The 12866-nt window shown below is 40.4% G+C and overlaps 1 protein-coding gene across 1 annotated transcript in view; it reads right to left on the bottom strand.

Annotated features, from left to right (window-relative positions):
• The window catches only part of LOC121945207 (myelin basic protein-like), a 60006-nt gene that overhangs the window by 30575 nt on the left and 16565 nt on the right, over nt 1–12866 (bottom strand). The window contains exon 2 of the mRNA XM_042489268.2: nt 10164–10222. Within this exon, the coding sequence (XP_042345202.1) occupies nt 10164–10222 (59 nt within the window). The remainder of the gene's footprint in view (nt 1–10163; nt 10223–12866) is intronic.

The raw sequence follows: 12866 nt of genomic DNA, 5'->3' as shown, positions 1-12866 counted from the left end.
TGAGGACACTCAGGACTAAATCTGCAAGTAATGGGCTTTGGGGAGCTGTATCTTGACACAAGTGAAACTGATAAAACGAAAACAGTAATTTACTCCCTTATTTTTTAATTGGTTTTAATTTTAGGTTCTTTGAAAGGAATGCCCCAAACACTTCGTTTCTAACCCTGTTTGAGGACACACATCACATAAAGCAGCAACTGTGGGCTCTATTTTCATGAACCCAGCAGCAGATTGCAGTCAAGTGCGCCCTACCCAGTACGTCTGGAGTATACCAAACACACATTTGATGAACACTATTAATCTTAAGCCAAAAGTTCTCATATCACAGTGTGGTGCTTATCACTGCCACACATCTTCCTGTGTTATAACTGAAAATGTGGAAGGAAGATGATGCATGAAACCATTCCCCCTAGTTATCTGGTGTTTTAAATCCTGAAGCTGGACTAGGATTAATGGTCTTAAAGGAGTCATTAGGGGACCGCTTTAATTGATCTAAGATTTTTAATGAGTGTGAACTACTTTCAATGTGTCCATCTCCAATGCTCCTTTTGACTTACACTGCAGTAAAAACTGTCAGTCAGTCAGTCATTTTCTGTAACTGCTTGTCCTCGTAAGGGTCGCGGGGGGGGCTGGAGCCAATCCCAGCTGTCATCGGGCGGAAGGCGGGGTACACCCTGGACAGTTCGCCAGACTATCGCAGGGCCGACACATATAGACGAACAACCATACACCACAGCCACACCTAAGGGCAATTTAGAGTCATCAATTAACCTGGACTTTGGACTGTGGGAGGAAGCCGGAGACCCCGGAGAGAACCCACGCAGACACGGGGAGAACATGCAAACTCTGCACAGAAGGGCCCCCGCCCGGGCCAAACCCCGTTCCAACCGGGATTCGAACCAGGGACCCTCTTGCTGTGAGGCAACAGTGCTAACCACAAAGCCACCGCGTCGCCCCAGTAAAAACTGTAAAATAATTAATTAATTAATATACTTTTGAGGTCCCCATAAGCATAAAGTGCAACCAGCAGATCTGCTGTGCATAAATGTGGCTTGACAATGTGCAACATCACTTCAGTCAGAGACTGCAGAGGGAACAGACACCCACTGCCTTCAGATGGCTGCAGAGAGAGTCACCAGAATCTTCAGCAAAGGCCACCAAAATACAATGGAACAAGTGTCCTGAGCTGTCTAACTGCTCTGAGCAGGTAGGTGACAAATCATGCTAGACTTACACCCATTCTCTGCACAAAGTCTGCAGGGTGCCCTTGAACTGGTATTGTCACACAGTGCCTCTCCTCCCAGGGGAACACCAGTAGGTATTGCTGCGGCTGTTCAGTTAAAACAGAGGCAGTTAAGGTTAGGATAAGGAAGGGTTATATCTCATTACTTATAAGGTAAATCCAGCCTGTTCTCACTCCAAACTCGTGAAATAGGGCCACTTGTCTGTGCTTTTGGTGTAAGAATGCAATGCCAAAAGGCATCTTTCATGTACAATGAAACGCCACTGGACTGCATCAGGTAAGAATGCAGCCGAACAGAACCGGTTGCAGTGTTATTATAAGCTATACAAGCTGCAGCTATACAAGTCTCGAGGGAACACGGCAAGTCACTGAGATACCACACAGATAAGAAAATAACCTCAGTGCTTCAGAAAAATACCAGTTCCCCGGTAACACTGTATTCTGCAAACTATGCCAGCATGAAAGTAACAATGTGGGGATAACAATGTGAATACATATATATACCTTTAAGAAAACCTCATTAGCTTGTATCTAGAAAAATTATAGTATTCACCTCCACTGTATCTGGCCCCTCTTTATTAACACACGGGGTGCTGGAAGAAAAGTAAGAAAAATAAATATATGGGTATTTCTGGACCACAGTAGTAGTATGAGGATGTCCATGGGCAGCAGCTGCCAGCATGACTTCATACCTAGTCACCACTGCTGGCTTATTAAATATAGGTCTTGTTAAGCAGAACTTCCATACAGGTTGCTAATGAAGTCAGTGCATCACCTGTCTACAGGACATATAAATGGGTTCAGGAAAAGGGCAAAAGTTGACTAACACCTGCCAATTAATTATGTTTTCCTACTGTTCTCTGCCCGCACTTTGTGACCTTTAGCTTGCTAATTGCACTATTTTCAGGTTTCACCAAGATGACAATAAGCAGGTGATGAGCTCTCACACCTCTCCATAAACGCCCACACTCAGAAAAATGTTAAAGGCAGTACCTGAGTATCTTAAGATTTCATTCTTCTACTACTACTCTTCTACCCGTACAAGGTGCCACCTGCTCATCAGATAAATACACACACTCACACACATATGGCACAATCATTGGGAGCAATTTGGGTTTCAGTATCTTGCCCAAAGCTACTTTAACATATAGACTGCAAGGGCAAGGGTTCAAATCACCAACCTTCCAAATGATAAATGACCGCTCTGAGCCACAGCTGCCCCTTAACTAAGCAACTGTAAAAAAGTTGTAGGCCTCTAAATATCAGGGGCCGTATTCACAAACATTCAGAGAAAACTCTCAAAGAGCTCATAATTAAGCCTAAAGATTTCTAGCAAGGCGTTGTAGTTTAAGAGTGATTTAGGAAAGGTCTCAGAGACACTCTGAGCTAAGAAGGGACAGAAACCTGCAGTGAGGAGGTGTGGTTGACCCCTGTAGCTAAACACATTCTTTTACCAGATGTGCTAGGTTTTCACAGACTCACTCTTTTTTGAGCCTGCAAGAAGTGGACGCCCAATGGAAATAAATGAACTGCGTCACCGCTTTATTTCTGGCGTCCCATCGTTATTGTGGGAGATGAGAGTGCATCTCAAATGAGATCGACCACACACTATCCCTGTACAATGGAATCAATAGCATTTCATTAATTCACCGTTTTTTCAGTGTTTGGAGAATATTTATCCTACTTCTTTTTCTTTCTGTCATTTTTGTCTCTTAAAGAAATTCTTAAGCCTCCTATATCAGCAAGTCGTCCTCCCTAGTCTTAACGTTTTTTCCACTTTTGGAGCTCTCTTCAGGGCTGAGATACTTTGTGAACAACTTCTATCTTTACAGGGACCTAGTTTTAAATTTAAGGGGAAAATTCTAAGAAAATGTTATAATTCTAAGAATTTTCTTAGATTTTCTTCACTAGGAGCAACTCGAAATACTAGGATTCTTTGTGAATACGGCCCCAGGTCTTCTCCATGTGATGAAGTGGTGTGCATTGGGCTGCTATGAGGGTGATACTCTGCATATAAGGAGTTTAGAGGTCGCTGTAAGCTTTCCAAATACAGCACCCAAAAGCAAATATATAAACAAAAAAATTAAACATTGTGTTTGCCTGCTCTCACGCAAGCTGCAATCACCACCTACAATAGTAACCAAGCATCATATCCACAGCCAAGGAGCACATTATTAACTAACTTGGTAACATTAGTTATAATTTAACAAGCAATGTACAAAAGTCAGATTCACACGCATATCCATGTTATTTCCCCACTGTGTGTGACTGTTATGGTGTCATGGATGCTATCAGGGTTTAGGCAAATGTCTGGAGCCATGTCCTACTCTTAAATTTTGGGAGGTTAATACTCTAACAACCGGATGGCATTACCCAAGATAGGGTCATGTCGTAAGCTGGATACTCATCAACTTTATGGTATCTACCAAAATAACTTCTCCAGCCAAACTAAACCTGTATCTAATCCTTTTGGTACCCAGATCTAGACAAAAAAAAGGATTTGTATGGCTTTGCTTGCAGCCAATCACTGCAAGTGTGATGATGAGATGGTGGGACACTTTCAAGGATGAATTAGTTATTAATGAGGAAAGGACCGAAGTCTTTAGCATGTCCAGAGCATCAGTCATCCTTAAACTGAACTAGAATCAACAGTGATGAGATATCCAGTAGGTGTTTTGAAAAAAGTAAGGTTAGCCTGTACATTTTACTACCTTTGTGATGAGGCAGACAGCACACACTGGGAACGTTTTGTGTGGGCAAAGATATTTTGTAAAATGTAGGACCTGTGGATGAAATGTTTTTGGTTTTTTTTTAAATAAAGGGGAGGACAACTATCAGTTTTCAAAAATATCTGTCCATGTTTAGACAGGGCCATGGTGGTTGCTACCTGAGCTCCACACAGCCCTCTGATCTCCATTCAACACTAGTGCACTGGATGGGGTTCAATGTGCATAAGTATGCCCTGTGTTTGAGAGGAGAATAAGAGTCCACTCAACGCTTGGCTGATGAGAGGCTTTCACAGGAGTTTTCCTCACATCTGAGGTTAGGTGGTAGCTGTGCCCTTTAGTGTTTCATTCTGTCCTCACCTTAGAGATGGATGGGATCATCTCAGCTTTTTACTTAGACATAAAAAGTGCCAGACACAAAGGATTCTCTGTAGCTCTACCTTTCAAAAGCCGGGTTTTACACTGTAATTATGTTAATCAAATGTCACGAGAACAACAAGGTATCTGTATCATCTATCTGCTTTATAGAGCTGTAAGGAAGCAATTCAATTTACCCAATGAAGGCCAGACTGTCATAGGGCATGAAGATAACATTAAAAAATAAAGCAGTGCTATAATAAAAGCCCTTTTTTAAGATAACAAGCAAGTGCAAGGTCACTGACAGACAACCAAAAAATGATATTCAGAGGAGAGAAGATCAATGAAAAACAATATTGGGACTGTGAAGCAAATATCCTGTAAAATGTGATAATTCAAATAAAGACAAAAAAATATAATGGAATATTTTGTCATTGGAGAATAAGCAGATTTTTATAAAGATATATATATTATATATCTTATTATAAAGACTTACCATTAGCACAACACATTTTTGTCCAATGACTCAAGTAAGCTAAAAATACATAACTGCAATGAAAGACTGATCAGTGAGCTAAAGCTTATCTGTCATGTTAACCTAAATGAATACAGCTCCTTCACCAAACAAGGGTATACCAGTTCTATGTCTGCGATTCACACAGATCAAACCGTGAGTACACATCAGACCAGACTTGAGGTGGGAAAAATGTGATTATGATTCCGTTGAGGACAGATCTAACACACAGAGCAGAAGAGACAGGGAAGGCCTGCTGGGCTGGTCACAACACATAGAGCGCTTTAATTGGGTACAATGGTGGAGCTGAAGCCTGGAGGACTGCTAGCTGAGCCTCAAGCTCCCTCATCTGGAGACTTCAGTCTTCAATTCAGTAGTTTCAGTACCACAATCAGGCACTGAAAACATCTTATTGTGAGGTCACATTGTAAAATAATCTCTCCAGTGTGCTTGGCTCTAAACTGGTGAACCAGCAAGGACCAACTCAGCATCTCAAATCTCAAGACTGTTTTTAGCAGGATTTATTAGTCTTATTACAACTTGAGCCACATGTTACTTTAAAAATGATCTGCTGCAACTATATCTGTGAAGTCCCGCTCAGTATTTCATATGTTTGGTTAAATTGTAGTGTGTAGCCACAGGTGTTCTGATAATCCAGTGGTTCCATTTAAAGGTGATCCAGGCATAGAGGCATCAACTGCAGTAGTAGAACATTTTGTTTTCAAGCAAAATGGAAAGAGGATCAAGACCTGAGAGGCTGAGTGCTCCCTGGATTAAAAACACCTACATACCTTCACTCCCTGCTGTGAGCGAATTAGATGATCACAAAGCACTGACATTTGGCATTTAAAGACTTTCTAAGGTCGAGTTTCTTTTTTAAGGCTCAGATTGGATAAAACAGCATGTTTGTCAGCGTTTGTCTAACATAAGGCCTGGGGGTATTTTTTTCAATGCGATTAATTTACACCTTAATAATTTTGATAATTAATACTTTATTGTACTGTTACTGTTATTATGAGTACCTTTACACAAAACATGTATATTACACTGCCAAAAAAAACCAACATAACTTTTTTTCCTAACAAGCCAAACTTGTGTGAGCTCTACCAATGAACCCATCGACCAATCATGTTGAGTGTAAACTTATAATATGAAATATATAAATAAAATAAATGTTAAGCAGCAGCTAACATGCGACCATTGAGCTGTTCAACAGTCCCAACAAATGTATGCCAACACCCAAAACAGCTTGACCTGCTAGGTAACATTAGCTATAGGATGCTAACAGTTAGGCTTGTTACTGTGTGTGCGCAGAGCTCGCACTCCTGCAGAAGAAGTGTCATGAAAAAGAGAGCGTGAAGCGTGAAATAAGATTTTTTTTTTTAGATTTATTTTTTTCGTGCACTCACCTTTATTTAATACATCTCATTTCATCATCCTACTTATTTCCTGTATTTTGCAGAATTAATTGCTATTTCATTTTTTTGTTAAAGGTTTCTTTTATTTGCACAAATGACTTACAACAACACCTGAGAATGTGAACTTCAGGAAATAGTTGAATGGAGAGAGCACAGCAAGAGCAATCATGTAGCAGGGGCTCAGAGACAGGCACTTTTCCATGTTGCTTTTCCAAGTTGAGTTAAGTGCACTGGCTGCACTGCATTCTGGTATTGAAGTTATTGTTATTTGAGAAATTGCTCTCTCTGTCTTTGCTGCCATGAATGCTCAGCATCACTAGAAAATGGTGAGGCTAGAAAGAGAAAAGCATGCTACAACTCGGAAGCCTTGACACCACATCCTGATGTTTACTGCCGATGTCTGAGAGAGCGGAAAAATTGATTCCTCCCACTGTAGCTGGGCAGGAAATATCTCAGCATGATATGTCACAAAGTCTCTGGTTGGCAAATCTGCAAGAAAACCACAGTAGAGCATGTTTCACAAAGTGGTTGTTGTATTAATGGTTGCATTTTTTTCTTTTTTTTGAAAATGACAGAGTGACTTTTTATTTTGGAAGAATTTTAAGGCTTTGCATGCACTGATGACTAAATCTGGCTAGATTTCAGCATAATACCCCCCATGCCTCCGTAACTCAGTGTTGACAGCACACCATCCAATGCGTCAGCAGACATCTGCATCAATCAGCGCAGATGTATTTGCATTTGGTAGCATTTTAACAAACAACGTGCCTCTCTTTCTACACAGCTTTGAGGTTAAAGACCGGTGTTATTATCCAGTAATTCCAGATGCAATTTAAGGCTCTAAAATATCAATAATATGACCATTTTAGAAAAGAGAGACGTTTTTGTCAGAGCTGCTATTAAGGTGTGACAAAAGAGGTACGGGTACATTTCCGGAAAAGATGACGGACTGAGAGAGGGATCACGACTCAGACAACAGCATCTAAACACAACCTGCTTTACTCTGTCACGCTCTGTTCCTGCTTAACTGTCACTATGACAACCGGCTGTTTTGCCAGACCTTTAAATTGACTTTAATGTCATGATAATCAAGCCAAAAGAAAGAGGTAAAACAAATGTTAGAGATAGAGAGGTATACATCATAATTATAAAGCTAAGTAAACAATGAAGCTTTAGTGCGACACGCTGCCCTAACACCGTTTCTGGCAGCTTCACACTTTTGCTCCTGCTCTTTTCTCTCCAGAGTGTGCTTTCCAGGCAAAGGAAACAAATCATCTGTGGGCTGAGCCATCAGCCTCCCCGCTGGTTCTGGCTCCCCTCTTCCCCAGTAGGCTGACAAGATCACTCCACGCATTTCAGGTAGTTGGCCGCAAGCAAAACCAGGCAGGCAGAGACTGCAGGTTTTACGCTGCTTCCCGCAGCCCCAGATGCTGCTTTTCTGACACCTTATTGCTCACAGTGTGAAGTTGCTCACAACAAGCTAGCAAGCTCGTCTAATCTGATTGAAGCCTCTGCCATAATGGCCCAAACTCATTATATCTGCTATCATTTTGAAAAGATTTTAAGCAAAGCTGGGGTTAATTACATGATGACATTAAATTACATTTTTTGTCCTTGTCTAAGCCGGATCCTCCTCCACACTTTGCTGTACAGGAACAGTCTGGCTTGTAATTTCTGTGCTCACACAAAGCAGAGAGATGGATAAAAAAGGTCTCTCAAACCATATTTTAATTACTGATCCATTAGTGGCGGACATTTGCTGTCAAGTGCCAGCTCTGGGGCACAGCAGAGCATCTTGCTTCCCAGCCAATTAAAAATTCCTATTGTGAGGTGCTAAACAATTTTGTTTGTTACAAAGAACTAAAAATAACGGCTTGCTGCCATATGCCTACATGCGCCAGTCAAGTTGCACCAAATGTCTCATCTTCTGGTCCTGACATATGATTTTGAGTAATGGCCAGAAAAGTGTTTTTATGGAACATTATGATGTTACAGTGAAGTAAGTTGACCTTTGACCTTCTGGGAAATGTTATCATGTTTTTTACAGTGATCTTGACATTTGATCACCAAAATCTAATCTTTTCATATTTGAATCCAAGTGGACGTATGTGCTAAATTTGAAGAAACTCCCTCAAGGCATTCTTGAGATATCGAGTTTATGAGAATGGGATGTACAACAGACAACCTGAAAATGTCTCCAGCCACAGCTGTTGCCAGCACGGAGGTATAAAAACAAGAAAACTGCACTTGATTTGCCACAACACCAGCAAGCTTAACTCTTACCTTATCAAACTTCCTGTTTAGACTGTATCACAAATGTAAAGGCTTTAGAATTCTTAACCTTAGAGTGCAAACTCATTGATCCGTCCTGATGCTCGGAAGTGCAACAATCACTCCTGCAGACTTCTAACGGAATAAAGTCCTACAACAGCAACAAACACCATCCATCAGCCAGCAAAACCTTTCTCGATCTAAAACTTTAATTCCAGTTTATTGTTTTAAGCCTTAAATCTGACTAAACAGCAATGCAAGATGCAAACATACTGAAACATCAAACATTTCACACCTACAAAACCTACAATTATCAACTCTGCTCAGATAGAAAAACTGAAAAAATTTGCATTTCTAGATGGACTTCCAGGGTGAAAAATTGTTGTTGCTGTGGGAATAATGCTTTGGTGATATACTATGTTAAGTCCATTATCAATGTCAGATGGCAGAGTGCCGATTACCACCAGACTAAGCTAAAGGTTATATGACATGTGTACCTGAAGAGGTTTTAGTGTCAGCTTTGATGCACAAAATTATCTATTTACAGCCCCCAGTTCAAATGGGTTCTCTCATGGAGCGATGCAGTGGTGAGACTTGTGCTTTCAAGGAGGTTTATTATAACGCAACACAAAAAAGCCATGGAGACCCATCATGCTTTGACTATTGCCATGGCAACATGGCTCAATTAAGAGTGGGACTCTGATAGTTACAGGAAAGAAGTGATTGTTTAAAATGCAGTGTGCAAGATTTTTGAAACATTGCCAGCAATTTCATCTACGCAGAAGAATTTAAAATAGCTTACCAAAATGTGAGTTCAGGGATTTTTTTTACATTAAAATGGGTGGAAAAAAAATCCCCTAATTTAAGTGCATCAATGGTTCTTAACTTATCGTTCAGCACTGATACTCAGAATATCATAATAAATTATATGAAATACACAGTAGGTAGTTTTTTTTCACCAACTCACCTACTCCAGTAAAGCGGCCTTTAAGTCAAAATAATGCATAGATATAAATAAATATGGATAGACATCCACTCAGTGTTTCCACCTCATTCCTTTTTATTCTCCACAACATGAAGCAAAGAGACGGAGCATTATCCATAAATCATCGCTTTTCAACACGTTTGACAGATGAATATTAACTGTGCCTGTGGAAGTGTGATAACCACAAAACCTGTATTAGGATACAAGTGTCGGAAGTGACAGAGTAAGTTGTAACCACAGACACGTAGGCGGCTCAGAAATATATATCAAATCTCTATTAAAGTTTAAAAAAAAAAAACATTCTGTGTACAGACCTTAGAGATGAATGCACTACCTGTGAGTATTTAGTATTTTTAACCTTTGTGCCATGTTATATAAGCTCAGGGACATTCAAGACTCTTGCTCTGTGAGGTGGTTCACAGTCAGACTGAAAGCTGAATGTAATAAATCAGTATGAGTGCAGCAGCCTGAAGGCTTGTCGACATCAGAGTCCAAAGTCCTGCTGATAAAGGCCAGCGCCCACACCGATAAGGTTGAAGAAAACTCTCCAACACATGCTTCATTCTCACTTCAAAGCTGACAAAACACACATATACATGAGATATTATCATAATTCCACATGCACAGAACATGACATTAAAGCTCCTACCTTGCTGCCTGTGGGAGAGTCCCTCTTTCCGAGATGCTGGCCCATGCTGTTGACGGAGACTGCAAGAAAAACAGAGACTGAGTTCACACCAGAAGACTGTAAACAGCATATTATGTGAAGATTATTTACTCCTCCTTATCTAAGCAAGACAGGCTACCTCTTGAGTCAGTGTGTGAAACTGTAACATCACACACGGTGATAAAAAAAAAAAAACTAGGCTAGTGTGAAAGCTGTCGGTGGAACCCTGGTGTGGACCAAACTGGATCAGGGCTGCTTGTCCGCTTCCAACCAACTAGACTTATGTGTTTATTGCGATATCACCAAGAGCTTACAAAAGAAATAACTAATTATGAACTTTATTAGTAGTATCAATAAACTGCAACTTGACCAATGAACAGGTAGAGACATATCCAACTGTGGCTCAGGAGGTATAGAGTCACCTGCTTTTTCATCGAGATGGTTGTGATTATACAGGACACAGCGGTGTGAACTTTGGCGAGCTCATGCTCTGAGGGTGCATACAGATTTTATAAGACAACCAGTATGCTCCTTTGTAACAATGCATAACATTTTTTTTTTGGTTTGAAGAAAATGAGAGTTGGACTGTGTGATTAATATTATTTCTAAAACTTGGAAACTTAGGCAGACTAGACGTATTAATACAAGCTACAAGTATGAAGGCATACAAAATACTACTAATACTACTCTTTATGTTTTTCTTTTATTTGTATATTTGGTTTTGCAACTAATTTATGTACATGGAAATTAATAGTCTGCCTTGTAAGCCACTTTGCACCTCTATTAATGCAAGATACCACATTAATATGAGGCTGCAGAGTAGATATTGTTGTTGGACATAATTCAGTCTAAATGTCACGATATTTTAGCACTATTTAGTTAAAAAAAACAACAAGCTAAATCAGAATCTGATCTTATCTTTATTTTTGTACACCAAAGATAACTCTTTTTTTAAGAAATCCTCTTTATTTTAATTTACAGTTAGGCCTTAGGTTTCCTGTAGGTTCAATCTTGGGTTTAAAGCAAAAATTAGGTTAAGAATCAACCTTTTCGATTGTGGTTTTGCTAGCTTATCCAAAAAGTGACGAGATGACCCAATGAGACTGTGCATTAGGCACACAATACTCACACCATAGCCCCTTTTCAACTGCCATAAAACCCACTAACACCCACCAACATCTGGCTTTTGTATGTTATGCAAAAGATCACAGTCTGTCAGAGTTCTGCCTCACTTAGTGGCTTGTGCTTTTGCAGTGACACTCTCTAAGTTAAGAGCGACACATTTTGAACTTGACAAGCTGTGTTCCTGGGCACAATAGTGATTTTGTATTTGTGTGTTTGGGTTTGTTGATTGGCCTATAGATGGTTGAAATAATATAAACGTCCTGGTTTAAATATTAGTTCGTATCGTGCCCATTTCATTTGCAGTTGCCTTCTGATAACTGTGTTTTTTTCTAGCCTGTTTGTACTGTGCATTTTCCCTCTTTTTTGTGTTTCAAGCTTTGGTTGATGTGGCACAGTTTGAGCAGTTCCTTGAAACTTAGGCAATGCAGGTGCGGTTAATTATGGGTGCTGATGGAGAGTTTAGAGTTAGAGGCCCTTGTGGATGCTAAGAAGCCAGAACGCACATATGCAGCATATATATATAACTGTAAACCTGAAGAAAGAGTGAGGGAGGCTGAGTGACAGGAGGGAGGGAGGGAGGGAGAGAGAGAGATAGTCTGAGTGATTAGAGAAAGAGAGAGGGAGGAAACATGAAAAAATTACACTTGATCTTCAGAAAGCTAAGCTTGCTCTGGATCACATATGTCAAGAACAGCGAGAAATCTTTGATGTAAATAAAAGTTTTTATTTGGTGCCACGATTTGATCCTAAGAAAGTTTAGTTATTTCTTGAGATGTTTGAGAAGATTGCTTTGCAGTGAGGCTGGTGTAAAAAGGAGTGGGTAACCCTAATACAGGGATCCTCTAAAAAGGGAAGGCTCAAGAATCGTATGTTGCTTTAGACGTGAGTCAGATTGATGACTATGATGTGGTTCAACAGGCAGTGCTTAGGCAGTATATGAGTTAGTTCCGGAGGCATATAGACAATGGTTCAGGACAGAGAGTACAACCAGGACAGACCTACTTAAACTTTGCACGCCAACAGGAAAAAGATTTTGATAAATGGCTAAATGCATGTGAAGTATATGACTTAGAACAGCTGTGCGGGCAGACTGTGTTGGAACAATTCAAGCAGGGCCTGCTGAAATCCATGAATGACCTGAATATTAAAACTGTGTTTAAGGCTGCTGAGGCAGCTCATAACTACGTTCTTATTCATAAAGATTCATGGTCAGGAGAAACTGACAGGGGAGACTGAGAAACCCCACAGTGACAAAAATGGTGGTGGCTCCCATCCACCTAAAATTTCTCAAAAATAAGGGGGCAACAACAAAAGTCTTCTTTTTTCCCAGGAGAAAAAAGGCTCGTCACTTTTGTCGTAAGCCTGGTCACATTGAATCTGGTTGTCCAGCTCTGCAGGGGAGGAGACAAAAGCAGCAGCCAGTCGCTCTGTTGCTTGTAATCCAGCACGGGCTGGCCGAAAAGATGTTGTCCTGACAGGGGCGAGTACCTTCACCAAACACCCTCAGAATGGGGGGATATTGGATTTCAACAAGGGAAACACACTCAACATAATCAAGTC

The sequence above is a fragment of the Plectropomus leopardus genome, chromosome 11, assembly GCF_026936395.1.
Source record: "Plectropomus leopardus strain MGB_pleo_1.0 chromosome 11, ASM2693639v1, whole genome shotgun sequence".
NCBI lineage: Eukaryota > Metazoa > Chordata > Actinopteri > Perciformes > Serranidae > Plectropomus > Plectropomus leopardus.
Note: the sequence above shows the minus strand (reverse complement) of the source record. Positions and strands in the feature narration are given on the sequence as shown.